General features: G+C 40.6%; 2 protein-coding genes across 6 annotated transcripts; both read right to left on the bottom strand.

Annotated features, from left to right (window-relative positions):
• Positions 1-1,232: 1,232 nt before the first annotated feature.
• LOC137799004 (intraflagellar transport protein 140 homolog) lies at positions 1,233-7,066 on the bottom strand (the record flags this gene model as incomplete). Its single annotated transcript, XM_068596066.1, has 17 exons — positions 6,907-7,066; positions 6,538-6,759; positions 6,262-6,383; positions 5,995-6,125; positions 5,429-5,604; positions 5,259-5,350; positions 5,083-5,189; positions 4,748-4,890; positions 4,258-4,461; positions 3,598-3,670; positions 3,356-3,447; positions 3,062-3,189; positions 2,805-2,922; positions 2,555-2,676; positions 2,322-2,457; positions 2,062-2,193; positions 1,233-1,471 (listed from the first exon to the last, which is right to left on the bottom strand). Coding segments are annotated over exons 1-17 (2,384 nt in total), but the record flags the coding sequence as incomplete, so codon positions are not given.
• Positions 7,067-8,611: 1,545 nt separating this feature from the next.
• LOC137799005 (telomere length regulation protein TEL2 homolog) lies at positions 8,612-15,859 on the bottom strand. Of its 5 annotated transcripts, none has more exons than XM_068596069.1 (22): positions 15,809-15,859; positions 15,525-15,569; positions 14,862-15,233; positions 14,502-14,779; positions 14,303-14,371; positions 13,707-13,854; positions 13,495-13,597; positions 13,350-13,418; positions 13,119-13,260; positions 12,817-12,953; positions 12,648-12,733; positions 12,012-12,110; positions 11,843-11,931; positions 11,661-11,752; positions 11,329-11,445; positions 11,139-11,210; positions 10,862-11,032; positions 10,690-10,781; positions 10,490-10,589; positions 10,178-10,242; positions 9,824-9,939; positions 8,612-9,175 (listed from the first exon to the last, which is right to left on the bottom strand). In XM_068596069.1, exons 3-22 carry the CDS (start codon positions 15,200-15,202, stop codon positions 9,054-9,056), a joined length of 2,508 nt encoding a protein of 835 aa, XP_068452170.1. In that variant the 5' UTR covers positions 15,203-15,233; positions 15,525-15,569; positions 15,809-15,859; the 3' UTR covers positions 8,612-9,053. The 5 variants fall into 5 exon arrangements, with proteins under 5 accessions (XP_068452170.1, XP_068452171.1, XP_068452172.1 ...); XM_068596070.1 differs by having other exon boundaries at positions 15,664-15,849; XM_068596071.1 differs by lacking the exon at positions 15,525-15,569 and having other exon boundaries at positions 15,809-15,858.
• Between the last annotated feature and the right edge of the window lie 290 nt (positions 15,860-16,149).

Raw genomic sequence — 16,149 nt, 5'->3', positions numbered from 1 at the left:
TACAGGTTTAGGCTGCAGGAAATGCATATTCCTGTGGATGGAGATGTGCGGGAATCGAGCACAATGCTGACCTTTTTTTTTTAAGAAGCAGCAGTAAAAATAGCCATCAATGAGGAACTTAGTAAAGCTGTCATCATGCCTATTAAACTCTCTGGAATATCCGGCCAGTGTGATAAGCTATTTTCCCATTTGTTTGTTTTTATGTTATTTCCTCATTTGTGTCATATTTGTATGTGCCAGAGCAACACTACAGCAGAATTCAGACAGAGTGCCCTGAATCACGTATTCTGCTAAAGATAAAATCAAATCTGTTCTGAAATCACATACGTTTCCCCAGCACACACAGGAACAGACACGCACATCCTTTTAGTGACCTGATTCAATGTTTGCAAGAATGGAAAGGGCACTCCTTTTGGACCAAGCTGGCAAGGGGTGTGGGTGTGTGTGTGTGTGTGTGTGTGTGTGTGTGTGTGTGTGTGTGTGTGTGTGTGTGTGTGTGTGTGTGTGTGTGTGTGTGTGTGTGTGCGTAGGTCAGTGTGTTTAGAAAAGTACATCCCCTCTGAACACACCCGCACAGTAACAGAAACAGTCGCATAGCCTATATACACATTTCAAGAGTTCCTTCCCGAAGCACAGACACAGAAAAAAGTCCTTAATCATGTCCTGTGTTTAAAATATAATTTCATGTTCTTACATAATCAAATAAAGGTTATTCTCTGGTGGATGTGATTTGATTGTAGCATTACAATATGATACACTACCAGGTGTAGTTAAATGTGGAATTATGCATACAGTATTTAAAACCTGACAAGTGCCGGCTTTGTTTGTATAACATAGGGATAAGACAACGCTTTAAGGAAAATAACTAAATAGACAACTTTGATCTATACTTAAAGAGAGTATGTCAAAATGAAGGTTACAAAACTATTGTGGTGGTTTTTTCTCCATGTTGACTTCTACAGTCAAAGGTGTTGAATGACATGAGGGGTTTGGAAAAGCCAGAGGCAACAATGCCACATTCTCAATGTAAGTCCAAAGCAATTTGTTTTTTTAGCAAACTATTGCAGCGCATTCTGAGTTAAGAGTCAAGGTTATAGCAACAATGCTATTCCTGTGGCCTTTGAACTAAAGCCCCCTGTGGAAATGGCTGCTGGGAAAAGGTATTACAGCGATCGTACCAGGGCATGCCGTCCTGCACGTCTCCTCTCTTTGAGCTGACACTGATGCCTTACCTCTTGATGAGCTTGATAGACTTGAAGGCTTCGTCCATATTGCCGATGGTCAGGTAAAAGCTGAAGTTGAGCATGGCGTCGCGAGTTGCCTTCTCACAGTTCTCCAGGCCCACAAAGTCTCTGAGAGCTCGCCTGGACACCATGTGGGGGATCTGGGCAGCAGAACCGCTTGATGGCTGGGTCTGCTGTGGAGGTGCTGATGTCGGGGCGGAAATCTCTGCTGGATCGCTCTCACCAGGCTGAGAAAGGGTACACACCAGGTGGAAAAACATGGTGTTAAGATCGGGTAAACATGCAGTTCACAGCCAGTAAATAAATGTAGCACATTAAGAAGTATCATGATTATTAGTAAGACAACTTTCAATGGGAAAAACATTGGTTTTGGAAATAGATAAGAAGCCAACAAAACAACAACAAAGCATCACAGAACAAATCTATTCTTTAAGACATGGTGGATGGGAACTGGACGCAGCATAATGACATCTAGATTGTTCAGGGATGCACTTGTGCTGCTGATCTTGGAGATGCAGCACAAAGCATACACAACCACAGTGGATGGGAGTCGAGAATACGTAAGCTTTCTGAACACACTGTAAGGGACAGACACTTACTTCTGGTCGAAAGACCACCCCCCTCCGAAATAATAGCTTGGGGTGTGTAAGACCAAACACACAGTGTGAGTTTCAGTTAAGAGGGAGTGATGGTGCAAACAAAAACACGAGGACCACGTTGAAGAATACTGAAGATTTGAAATGACAACTTTCCAGATGTTGCATGAGAACCCAATCCAATGAAGAGACAACACACAACAAGTGTTTTCATTCCTCACCTTGCAGCTGAAATAATAGTAGGGCACATCCAGAGCGAGGAGCGCCTGCAGGCCTGAAGGTTTAGGGTAGCAGTCCTGTAGGAGGAGCCCATGCTCTTGCGTACAGAAGAGTGTCACTACCGACACGTCAGTCTGAGCAGAAGGAAGGTAAGATACTGTCAAACAACTTTAAATCGAGTCCTAGTCAAAACTACAGTGTGTGCCAGGCTTTGAATATTGAGCTGCACAAGACTATCTCAATGTTAAAGAGCAGTCGTTACCGTATCCAATAAATTAATTGATGAGGATTCAGAACTGATCGGCACGGTCTCACAAACAAAAAGACGAGGTTCACTCTCATCCCAGAAGTGAGACACAGGGCAGCGACCACCAAGCTCTGTCCCCTGAAACTGCTGCCTGGAACACAGATCAGTCATGTATAGTGTCAGACAACCAGGAGGAGGAAACTCTACACGGGAAGAACCCAAATACAGTCAAAAGCAACATGAGCTACCTTTCACTTTCCTCTGGCTGTGAGATACCGCTGGACGGTCTGCCAACGAAGAAATCAAAGTGTGTCACAGTGTCCATCTCAACGTCATAAAAGTACACTTTGTGATCCGGTCGCCCATTAACCTAAGAGGAAGAGTTAGAGAAATATTCACATGAAACGGTCACATTTTAAGATCCTGAAATATTCAATAAAAGTAGCTCTAAAAGCACATATAAAAGGAAAAGGTGACTGTTGCATGTTGGCCATTTACCTGAGAGATTAGGATGCTGACTTGGCTGCCGTTGGCATTACACTTGACAGACTTCAGGGCTCCCAGATTAGCAATCTGTTCAGCCAGGTTCTTAGTACTGCAGTGAGCTTTGGCATCTCTAGAAAGACAGACAGTAAGAATGGCATTGTTGGACAAAAAATCCTAAAAGTAGTCAATGAATAGAAAAGTACAATACATGAAAGTTAACTGGCTTTATGAACGGAAGTGATACCAATATCCTTATTAACATTATATACCTTCGAGAGAGGTCAAATACTCTGATGTGTGCTGTGTCTGTGCCGATCACCAGGTAAGACTGACACACACTAAGTAGTACCGGATTGCCCTCTGCTTTGGAAAAGGTCAGCAGTTGCTTCACAGTGCCCTAAAGAAGAAAGGAAAAAAATATGATTCAACATTTAAAATAAATTCACATTCAGCAGTAAAACAACTACACAAAGTTTACATTCATAAAATGCATGTTCAAGCATTTGTTCCGTCTCTGTGTTTTGTGAATACAGGATAGTAGTTGTTAGGGTGGGGCAACAGACCTGTGGCGTACGAATCTGAACCCTGTTCGGTTCCACCGTGTAGAGGTTCTCACCATGTACAGCTACGACATGAGAGTCGCAAGGAAACGATCCTGGGAAACCGGCAAGAGCGGCGGTGGAAAAAGAAAGTTTAAAAAAATGAAGGAGAAAAGCATAAGTTTTCTAAATCAGGGCAGAAGGTGTCAAGTACAGGAATCAGTGCAGTCTCTAAAAAAAATCCCATCTTTAACTCAGTCTGGTACCTGTATTGCAAAGAGCTGTCCCTGAGAGCTCATACACAGTGACCTGCTTGCCACTCCACACTGTCACTGAATCCTGTTGGTACGACAACACACATCCAGTTAAAATTATTTCTATTTCAATTTTTACCTTTGGACAGGCGATCATTGTCTTTTCTTAAAGGTCCTATGTGTTGCATCGAGCGGTGACATTTCAGATTGTGAAACTACGGTGGCCAATGCAAAAACTTGAAAGGCCTTAACTGGAGCCAGTGGTTGGTTTATTCGTTCTAGGCTAATGTAAAAATATGGCAGTGCAACATAGCCGAGTATGTGAAGATTACCCGCTCCATATATATATATATATATATATATATATATATATATATATATATATATATATATATATATACATACATACATACATACATACATACATACATACATACATACATACATACATACATACATACATACATACATACATACACACACACACACACACACACACACACACACACACACACACACACACACACACACACATATATATATATATGGCTTGTTATTTTCAGGTGATATTGCACTAAAGAAAACATACTTGTATTAAACAATTATATTCCATTTCTGTCAATAGATCTCCAGAAATGCTACACACTGGAATCTTCAGCTACAGAGACTTACCTTAGTAACATAAACTCCTTTGATATGCATGTCGGACTGCAGAGCAAGGTGCACTCCTGTGGTGAACAGAGTGACATTGAGCTGGGTTGGGGTGAGCTGCACTGCTGCCACCTGCTGGCTGAAATGAGCTGACATCACATGCTCACACAGAATCCGCACAGTGTTTGAATTGTTGGCCGCCAGCAGATTCAGGCTCGAGCCCCACTGAAATGGAAGGTCTGAGTGAACTTTTGCAGCGGAATAATATATATATACATATATATATACACATACATACATACATACATACATATATATATATATATATACATATATATATATATATATATATATATATATATATATATATATATATATATATATATATATATATATATATATATATATATATATATATATATGTCAATAATGACATTTTATCTTTATGTCACGTCATTTCAAATAATGTATTTGTATGTGCAGATAGCACATTTAGTAAAACAGACATTACCTGTAGCTGAATGACATTTCCTTCTATTTCTGTGGGTGTCTGTAGCTTCCACTGGGCCTTGGTGTCACCTCTGCTGCCGCCTGCCTGCACCACCATCTTCCACATTGCTATGCGGCCGTGGCTGGTACCAGCTGTCAACATTTCTGAGGTGGCCAAAGACATAATACAGAAACAATTACTTTTTTAATAATTGTAATGTGTATTGAAGTAATTAATGGGATTGATTAAGTGTTATCCGTCAACTCAAGTTGTGTGATGACGTAAAAAATCTTGAAACAAAACAAAAACAGCACTTTGCACTGTTAGCACAAAAGGGATAAAATGTTATATGTTACCTTTTGCTGCACAATATGCAACACAGTTGATAATTTCTCCTCTCTCAAATCCCAGAGTCTCGTTGAGGGACAAAACATAGTTGTCGTCTCCGTCCAGGTCCCATAACCTAAAAATAGAAATTCAAGTTCAAAATTGGAATGTAAAGTATGTGTGCACAAACAGTGTGTACACTGACCTGATGACCTGTTCCCCTGTTGCTGTGATAAGGAGGCCGTTCTTTGTCCAGACAATGTCTACATTCTGCCCAGTCTTGCTGCTCAACTTCACCTATCATGAAAAAAACATGTTCACAAAAGAAACTAACCGGAAGGAACACATTTTTCATCTATGATGATTTTTGTATACCTTCATAAATTCCTGGGCTCCTCCCTCTGGTCCAAGAGTGTACTGTGACAACATCAGGGTCTCTGTGACCACAGCAAGTACGTCTCTTTTCTCAAGATAGAGCAGTTTCTTGATTGCGCCCTCCACACTGAGCAGTGCGCTGGTCTTACAATGCTCATCCACACTGTGGACCTTACCTATATACAAGGTACACAGGGTTAAAGATGTAGAAAGTAAGATTGTCTCAAAGCATTATTGTATTTTCCAGTAATCCAATGGGATTTTAGTTCAATACCAATACTTTGTTATGCATTTTAGCAATTTAAGTTTATTGAAAAACTGCAAAAGTGTGTGTGGCGATCTTTTTATTGAATGTTAATGCATCAAATTAGCTTAATATGTCTTAGCTGGAGCACAGTGCTTAAAACAAGTAACCAGCATGATAACACATACTCTCAAGATATTATGAACTGTCTCATAGAAAGATAATTGGTCATAATCATTGATCCGTAATAGATATTGTAGAAGTCATGAGCCACACAAGGTGGCTTTGAGGAAACAAACAACCAACAAAAACAAACTCTCACCATCTGCAGTGCTGACGTAGAATGCAAGTCCCTCCTGTGGGCCCATCTTGAGAGGTGCTCCCTTCCAGCTGAACATGTCCAGAGCACTCTCATCTCCACTAACTGATGCCCGGGCTAGCATTGCCACATCACTGTAACACAAGTTAGGCTCTACTATCAGCATGCGGCATTCAGTTCAAGAAGGCCTAGTGATATCACAATGTTATCAATATTATTTCACTGGCAAAAAGAATAACTAACTCTGAGCATTGCATCCTGTTTACTTACTCTCCAGGCGAGGCCGGTCTGAAGATGCAGCAAGTTAGAGGTTTTTTGTACTCATGCTTCACAAGATGGTTTCCGTGAAGTCTCCCTCTCGCATCTACCTTCCAGACTGCCAGCACTCCAGTCTGTCATTAAATAATTACACCATATTTATGTCATTCTACATTTGGCACTATGTGTTAATTATGCCATTGGTAATTCAACCCTAGTCACAGTATTCTCAGAGAAATGCACATTTATGATGTTTGTGTCTGTGTACAGTCACTGCAATACACTCACCTGATCGCCAGTTACTAAGCGGCTGCCAGAGCTACTCCACTCCAGCAGTGTGATGCAGGCCACATGTATGCTAGGAAGGACAGTTTGATCTCCGGAGGGGTGTGTCAGTAGCACTACCTGTCCATTCTCCCAGCCGAGTGCCAACACAGGCTTTATGGGATGCCAGCGAAGCACTGTGGGCAGGTGAGGTTGTTCTAAATGGCAGCTATTGACATACTCTCCCTGCATACGGAGAGGGATAAAGTATAAAGTATACAGACTTAGTCAGGTGTGCTGTAATTCAGAATATTCAGACAGTAAATATTCGAGGATATAACAGAGTGTTTTTTCTTTCTGTGTCAGTGATCATCAGGAAAGCCCAGTGTTTACCTGCTGCAGGTAGAGGTCTACATTGCCTCCAGTGGAGGGGCTGCTTGAGGCCACAGCCAGTACAGGAAGAGCTGAGTGCCAGGTCAACTGAGAGGGCACATTGCTGCTTTCAGGGGCCTCGATACGGTGGTCAAAATACACCGCCATGTCCCCACTGCTCCTCTCTGAATAAGAAAGAAAAAAACATGGGAATGGAGCCAGATGGACCTTCAAGATGGTTCGACAGGTTGTATTGTATTGGACTTCACAGCTGTTTGTATTTGTTGTACAGCATAATGCCCAGATACCTCACTGTCTAGCTATTTCGTGATTTTTAAAAAAAGCTCTGTAACTTAATCACGAGTTAAAACTCGTGATTAAGTTACCGATGTGTTTTTTTTCTTGAACGTAACCTTAAATAGCATCCATTGATTCCAAAAGATACATTTCACTGTGTATGTTACGTCAACGGTCACGTTAGTTGATTTAGCGAGCATTAAATCCCTAATGAGTACATACACAACCTACACTTCATTCACCAAAACAGATTACTTACAGATTACTATCAGCTACCCTTAACGTTAGTGCCATCATGCGACTCATGATTAAGATAGCTTTAGCTGCTAACAGGAGCTAAGCTAGGTAAGCTAGCCAAAGTTAGCATTAATTGCTAGTTCTCGCTGCAGTAGAAGTTCAACCCTCTGTTACAATATCTTAAGACCAACCTCAATGTCGCGTTCCTCAGGTTACTGTCAGTTTGGTTGTTTATATCTCGAAATAACTTCGACCATCGATCTTTACTTCTGCTGTTGTTGTGTAGCTTCCAGTGCGAGTAAAAAGCGTCTCCTCCAGTTGCCCCTGACAACCCCGACAGGAGGAGTAGTTCCGGAATACAACGAACAAACCCGAGTGACGTCAGTCTCAACAAAACCATCTCATCATCTGATCTCATCCCCAGTTTCTTGACAGCTCATTTAAATAAATAATAGGAAACTCACACTGTTTAATCTACAAGGATGTTCAAGTTAACTATTGACATTCAGAGAAGTAAGTGGGTGTATTCAAATTAAATTCTGCTGTTGTGATAAAGTTAAAGAAATATCCTTCACTATTTTAAATAAAAACTGACATTCATTCAGTTTCATCAAAAAAATTGATTACACGCAGCTGGCTGGGTTTGATGTAATGTCGTTCCTTGTTGTTATTGAGATGTAGATGCATTTTTTCTTAAATCATTTTGTTGCTGATCTGGATGCAGAAGTGCGTTTAATTTGAATGTAAACAATTGTTTCTAATTTGTATTCATGTTCGTTAATCTCAAAATAATATTATATTCAATACTTGTTATGTCCTGACCTATACTCTCAGCCTTCTCCACTTAAATACAACTAAAACAGGGAGGGATAGCAGAAAGAAATCCATTTTTAAAAATCTCTATTAATCACAAAAAGGTGGGCAAATCAACACAGATCTTTCTTTGAAATATGCCATGGTAGTCAAGTCAAGGTCATTACGAATAAAACTAATAACTTTATATTTCAAAATGTTACATTGTTTGTTAGCATAAAGATGAACATGTATGTATGTATGTATGTATGTATGTATGTATGTACATATATAATATATATATATATATATATATATATATATATATATATATATATATATATATATATATATATATATATATAGTATAATTTATATTTATTTATTTATTGTGAATCCCTTCATGCACGTGAAGACAGGATGTCCTTTGCAAACAAACAACCACACAGAGATGTGCCAGAACAGGAAAGACTTTGAAAAGGATATCCTTACAACTTACATTGAATTGATGGACAAAAACAGCGTTCTGTTCTGCATTCAATTAATATTTGTATGCGGTTCATACAGGATACACAATATGTCCAACAATACAGTGTTTTTTGTTTGTGTGTGCATGATTTAGTTATGCAGAAACACATTCACAAACATGTGCAAAGACGTGTGTCCTCCTTTTCCGCTGGTGGACTGTGTGTTCCAGGATATGAAAATGTGCCTGCAAATATCCGGAACATCACTTCCATCGACCTCAATCCTCCTGGCTCTTTGAGGACGAGAGGTAAGGCGAGGACCGGCCCACATCGAAGACACATTCAGTATTTCATCGTTCATTGTTGATGCTGGGATCATGACTCCATGCTCAGTGCTTGTTGACCTTGCAGCTGTTTCTTGAGGCTCTTATCCAGCAGTACCAAACTCTGTATAGCCAGATTTCGGCAATCTGCATCAGTGTCTTCTTCAGCCACATCTGTGGACATTAACAACACAAATAATAACTATAAGCAGCTTTAGCAGTGGGGACACGGAAGTCTCCATCTCTCAGTATAATTACAAAAGCAAAATCAATCAAATGTACGTCATCCTGGCCTTTTCTTACACAACTAACAATCCTATATGGGAGGAAACAGTGTCCTTTGGCAATCTGCTCTATGTCGCTCAATGCAATGTGAAACTTCTTTGATCCTCAGAGGGACAAAGACACATCCAACTGTTGCTGTGTCAGTCACGTCATGCATAGTACAGGACATCCTTGTTACTCATCTGTTTCCCAGAAATGCTCAGTCCAGCTGTGCATGTGTGTGTGCGCATGAATGTGTGTCACTGACGGGACATCCCTGACAGAATTACATTATGCAGCTGCAGATCGGACATCGCGCATTTACGAGAATCACGTGTTTTATAGTTAATCTATTGTTAGTAACACTTGAACAATGTATTGCTTAAATAATGTGTAAGTTCTAAATACAATACATACTGTCTGTGTGAAAAGGTGGCCTGGTAATAATAGAACTGGAACAAACGCTTTGCCTGACTTTCACCTCTTGGGGGAAAATTGGACTGAGATTGAGGTTAAAGATTTAAGAAGAGGAACCCTTTTTGTTGTTGTTTTTTTTACCTGCCAGCCAAGTTCTGGTCTCAAACAGCTGATCACTGAGGTTCACCAGGAGGTTTTCACTGGGCATGCTCAGAAACACCGAGCAAACAGCGAAGAGGACGCCTCGTCTCACCATCCTTTCAGACAGAATTTAGGACAGAAATAAGATCACAAAATATTCTGTCTGCTCCAACCTTACAGACTCTTGGTCTAGAGGTATCCTTATCTGACGGTTTTAATTCTCCAATATCCATATTTAAAAAAAACATGTTGCTCAGAAGAGGCTATGCAGTTACCTGTTTGTTGTTAAGCCTGTTTAGTAGCAGAAATATTCCAATAAACCACATTTAGTTTGGATTTCATCAACATACTCACTGGTCAACATGGTAGCGCACCGCCCACACAAAGTCCAGTAAAGCACAACCCATCTGTGCAGCTATCTACAACAACAAAAAGTCATAGGAATCTCATCTTGTGTTTCAAAATAAATTTGCTTAATGTGACATTGGGATCATTTTCCCCACAGCATCCAAACTATTCTACTCGCCATTAATCATATCACTGATTTTCTCTTTTATAATAAAAGATATGTATTGAATGACTGCATCATGATACACAGCAAAATTTGGAGAAAAAAACTATACATTGCAATCATGTCTCACACAGCATGGAGAAGGAGAAAATTACCGGTGCATTGACTGCTAGATGCATGAAGAGGCCCAAGGTGTGGATCAACCTGCCTAGTACGAGATGGTCACCACCCAACAGGTCAAAAGTGACTTGAGGCCTAGCAGAAAGGAATTACATTCCAGTTTTAAAATGTTCAATTGGACAACAACAACGGTTAATGTTGAGCTTTGAAATCTGTATAGAAGAGCATTACTTACTTGTCATAATTGCTGAGCAAAGGAAAAAAGAAGTGTCCAGCCACAGGGGCGTAACGGTTCGGGGTGGCCTTAGCTGGAGTCTGTGTGGCACCCTATGCACAAAGGAAATGACAGTGGAGATCAGTTTTTTCACTCTAAAACTGAAAAAGCAGATGAAAATACGGGTCACTACCTTCTTGAGGCGTTTTGTCTTGCTTTGAATCCGCTTCTCTACTATTTCTCGCCAATGAACGGTATTGTCACCAGGGTACGGAGTCAAATCCGTGCTGGCAGCAATACCCACAGCAGGGTTTCTCTTTTCAGTGATCGGCTTTGAGAGCTCCTGCGCTGCGAGAGTAAGGACCTAAAAAACAAGAGCAGCCTCATGATTACACTGAAAAAGAGTTTAATCAATCACTAGGTATATTTAGTGAAGCCGATAATAAAAGTGAAGAAACTGTTGTCTTCACCTCCAAGATATCGAGCCGCTGGCGAAGACTGTAGTTCAAGGAGTAAAACTCTGTGGTCAAAAACTGAGTCACCTATCGCGGAAAGCAAGAGAGACAATTTAATGAGATACTAAATGCTTAAAAATGGTGATAAAGCTGTGTGGTAATGTTGATACATTTTGATTTGTAGAAACTAAGGTGATGATCATACAGAGATACAGTCTGTGACAATGACCGCCACCATGGTCGCCTGTCTGAGACTCGGGAAGCCCTTAATGCTGTATTTATCCTCCATGTGAAGAAGCACTTTGGTCAGCTGGACACTGATCTGAACAAACAAACACACAAACAAACGTGAACTGTAGTGTTTAAAGTGATCTGAAAGGAACACAAACCGCTGTGCAACAACAGTAAAGTAAGGTACACCCTCTGTCACTATCAGTTTTATAATAAATGGACCAGAACATTTTGTAATTTGAAGTGTAATTTTAGAAATAAACAATCTGAGGCACTGAACATTTCTGTTGTGCGTTACTGTCATACCTCTCTGGTTGCAAAGACGTTCTTCCTCACCAAACCCTCAGCAACTCTCAAACTGAGCTCCACACGCAGCGGGTCCTCAGAGGAAATTAAGGCTGGTTGGGTCATGAGATAAAAAAATATTAGTGCTGGAGCTAGCAGCGCAGCATTTAAATGGGAAGTGGTACGTAAGCAGGCAGCCATACTTTCCAAGCAGTCTCGTAGGTAGCGGGGTGGGGAAGCTTTACTTATTTCCTGATCGCCAGACATATCGTACGGAGTGAGCTCATCGTCGCTGCACAAATGAAAGATTTGAAAGTTAACAAAACACTTACAAATACGTTTATACAACAGAGAAGAGCTAACAATACATACCTGTCCAGGTCAGAGTCAGGGGCAGTTTTTGACTTATTTTGAGATGATATATTCTGAGTAGATGGAGTTGTTTCACTGGTCTCTTGAAGAGTGTCAACTCTGCAGATGACAGACATTATCTTTAATACAAATATATATTGCAATGAAGTTTTATGGGACTCAGCCCATTGTTTAAACATAGTCGCCAAGACATTGTAATATTGGCTGCCAAGATCATATACAGTGTGTCCCTTAAAACGCTATAAAACAGAAAGCTCATAGTTCCTATTAAACAGACATATTCTTACAATTTACCATAAAAATATCAGTAAAAGAAATCTAGTCCTAATTTTTTTTTGCTGTGTTTATTGTCCAAAACCTATGGAAATATGGATAGTAATGCTTGGTAGTTCAGAACTGTGTCTCAGAATTCAAAGATACGAGATGTTTTCTTTTTTTTTTGTTGATATTACAACAATACTTTCTAGAATCCTAAATGTGAGCGCAGACCATTTAAGTGTATTATCCGATGGGGACCATGAATGAGAGTGGACTTTTCGTTTTCATCAGCTCGCAAATATAAATATATAAATAAATATAAACAGGCCAACCTCACGAATCTTGACGTAACCGTTACAGAGATGTAAAGACACTCACCGGTTCACATGCTCAGCCTCTAGTTCGTCCCCAGTAATAGAAGTCATCAGAGAAAGCAGCTCCTGAGTTTCCTCGTCTTGATCATACTACAACACAACACAATACCAACTCAGACGCAGCCAATGAGGCTCACTAGCGTTGCACTTTGCAATTTGCACACTGAATTTACCTCAAACTTGAGCTTGGTTTTATTGAGATCCATACGAGAGCTCAAGCACTCTCCCACCACCATGCCCATCCGCCTGATACGCACCACACTGCTGTCTAGATGGCTCTGCATGCCGCCCAGCATACACTGAAGTAACTCTAAGAGCGGAGGCACAACAGAGAGAGGAGAGCTACAAGCGACTGTAATAACCCTAAATATGAGCATATTATACAGAGAGTGTGTGATACAAAGGCTGTGGTCACTTCTATTTGAACTGTTGGTTTCATAGAGTGAATTGAGGCGTCAAACACTGTTATTTGTACCTGAGCGTAGCTCCTGCAGCTCAGCGTCTTTCAGCAAACTAACACTCAGCAGTAAGGCCTTGCTGACATACAGCTGCTGCTCGAGAGGTGTGTGCTTCACTGCACTGGGGTTAGACCAGGTCTCTAAGACAGACCGTAACGCCTGACAAGACACAGACACAGACGTCAAAATCATCAATATATACAGTATATATAATACTGTTGAGCTGCTGAACATCCAAATACACTCACCTGGATGAGCAGTGGCCTTCGTTCTCTGTCTGCTGCTAAATAACCCAGGACAATTCTCAAGACCTGAGTCTGGGAAGAAGAACACATGCTATATACATTTATACAATTATATGGTTTACTGTCAGGCCGCAAGGTATCTTCTTACCTCATACTTGTACTGCAGTAGCAGCAATTTATGAGTGATGACAAACTGGGCCTTTTTGTTTGTTAACACTAGATTCCCAATGATTCTGCCCAAGGCATCAGGTCTGAAAAAGAGGTGAGACTCTGGTGTTATGAAAAGCAGATAGAGAACCGATGGCTAGTGGCCATATAAACTGCTAGCTGTTTAAATGATTGTTCCCGTCTCCGCCTTACCCGCTGACGGCCTGCACCAGCCCGGTGAGCACACTCTCCATCCATCGCTGTGGAACGTTCTCCAATAGCTTCCAGCAAACCCTCTGCCACACCATGTCTGAGCGTGTGCACACAGAAAGCCGCGGAGCCATCACTGCCAGCACCAAACCTATAGATGGAAAATATAAATGTCAAAGGAGGATCAAAATGATCACTGTCCCTACGGACCCTGCAATAATCACACCTAATCAAGATTGTTGAGAGCAATTCAAAGCATCTCATTTCTTTAACTTTATTTCAAACTACACCTGCTATACTTATTTATTCCATTTACTAATCCAATGAAAACCATAATTTCCCAGAGTTCAAAGTAACATCTACTACAAACAATATTAAATATATTGTTATGTAAAACAGATCAAAACAACAACATTTGAGAATCATTTACCTGTAACTGACTGACAAAATGGCAATTCATTTCTAATCAATGAATAATATAAGAAAGGTTTTGCTTGAATGTGAATTAATAATTGGACTTGTTGGTAATAATTAAGTATGGTTTCACCAGTTAGAAAACTAAGTGTTTGATAGGTGTTTGTTAAGTTTTCACTACTCACCACTATGGCCCTGGATACAGACTTTTCCAAGTGTCTGAGCCACAAAAGTCAAAGAGCAGTCTGTGCCATCTGTTAAATATACAAATCAGACAAATAGACGAGATGAGAAATTATCTTTTTGATACTAAAACAGTAAATATCTGACAATATTACAATAATTTGAAATGGTTGCAAACTGTTTTAAAAGATGTTTCCTCGCCTTTGAGTGCTTGACAGGTCCACTCCAGGGCAGTGAGCATCTCTGTGGCCAGCAGTGGGTAGTACTGCTGAGGAAGAAAAAGAGGCTTGTTTTTTGGATGTAATCTGTTGGCGGTGAGATCCGGCAGCGCCACAATACGTCCGAGCAGAGTCTCTCGGAGCTGGGGGGAATCAGAGGGGCCGGTCTCCAGACAGTAGGACCACAGCAGGTCAGCGAGTCGACCACTCTGAAGGAACTTCTCAGTGATGCTGACAAAGTGATCCAGATGTATGCTGGCTCTGCGGTAGGAATATAATAACAGAGTAATTATAGAATAGATGACACAAACTGGCCTCGCATCCTCTATCCAACACCACCCACCTTAGCTCTCCTATTCCGTCCATCAGCACCAGCAACGCCTGCTCTGGAGGGCCTTTGAGGAACAAGCCATCCCATAACTCTGTTTGCTGGGCGCCTGTGAGGCCAGCCAACCAGTCCGCCTTGATGTTGTGGACAAGAAACTGAAGGGTACGGGTGAAGTGAGCTCGCCTGAACTCTGCCCGCTGAACTGAGGTGGTTCTACTCTCTGGTCCTTCATCCAGGTAGAAGTGAAGTGTCTGAAGGGCGCTGACAATGTCTTTGTTGTCTGTGGATGTAGAGAGGGTCCGGAAACACTGGGCCACCGCCAGGCGAGCCTCAGTATTTGGTGTAAGGGACTCCATCTTGGAAATGGTAACTTCCTTGTTTTACTTTCTAAAGGAAGACATTAAACAGCATTAAATCTAACAGTGAGATAACTGAGAACAGTTTATACTAAGTATGTATCCATCTCTACACAGAAACTAACACACAGCACCGTTCATGAAAAAAGTCTGTACATATAAATAATATAATAACATATAATAATAAAGTGCATTTCACAATTTTTATTAAAAATTAAGGATTTAGCTACATGTTGTATCACAATAGCACACTTACTTTACTCACATTAGGAATAATTAACCTAGTTTATTGTTTTTAGATGAACCCTCATTTTAATGTTACCTCAGTAGCTTTTTGAACGTTAGTTAAGGCTTCAAAATACAGCATCTGTTCATGAAAATGGAAAAACACACATAAAGCTATTGTACCTTTAGTTTCTGTGAAAACAATTAAGTGAACACAAGAGAGTTAGCTAACCCACAACTGTTAGCCTGCCCAAACTCATACGCATCTGGACATTTTTATTAAACAAAACAAAAATAAATGCGGACGTGACATATAGTCACTGTTATATCAAAACATTTTTTTCGAGGTGGTGTTTTTTGTTCCTACTGTAGTTAGCTAACGTTTTAACATGAACATCCCGCCGCGGCGCTTCGCCTCGCTCTCCGTGTGCTCCGTCAAAATACGTTCGTGTTGAGCCAGAAGGAGAGGAAAGGTTCCGGGATCCAACAGGCGAGTCATTCAAGAAGCCAATGGTTTTGGAAACAAATCTGAATGCTCGTTATGTTTTATCAGTTTATCACGTTATATAACAATGAACTCCTCGGCGAACTACTCAATTAAGAAATGTCCATGTTTTATTATGAACTGATTACTGGGGTAAAGATAAAGGGGATTTTTACATCAGACATATAGCTTTTCATAACAGTCATATGAGTCGAGTAAAACAACACTTTTTATTTTT

The sequence above is a fragment of the Clinocottus analis genome, unplaced genomic scaffold (genome assembly GCF_023055335.1).
Source record: "Clinocottus analis isolate CAN_PGR_092001 unplaced genomic scaffold, fCliAna1.0.p SCAF_334, whole genome shotgun sequence".
NCBI lineage: Eukaryota > Metazoa > Chordata > Actinopteri > Perciformes > Cottidae > Clinocottus > Clinocottus analis.
The sequence above is the reverse complement of the archived record's forward strand: the minus strand, read 5'-3'. Positions and strand labels throughout refer to the sequence as shown.

Coding starts and splice junctions, on each gene's coding strand:
- LOC137799005 (XM_068596069.1), bottom strand. CDS start 15,202: ATGGAGTCCCTTACACCAAATACTGAGGCTCGCCTGGCGGTGGCCCAG. Junction 13,261..13,349: donor GAAGGCCACTGCTCATCCAG/GTGAGTGTATTT, acceptor GTGTCTTGTCAG/GCGTTACGGTCTGTCTTAGA. Junction 10,782..10,861: donor AGACAAAACGCCTCAAGAAG/GTAGTGACCCGT, acceptor CTTTGTGCATAG/GGTGCCACACAGACTCCAGC.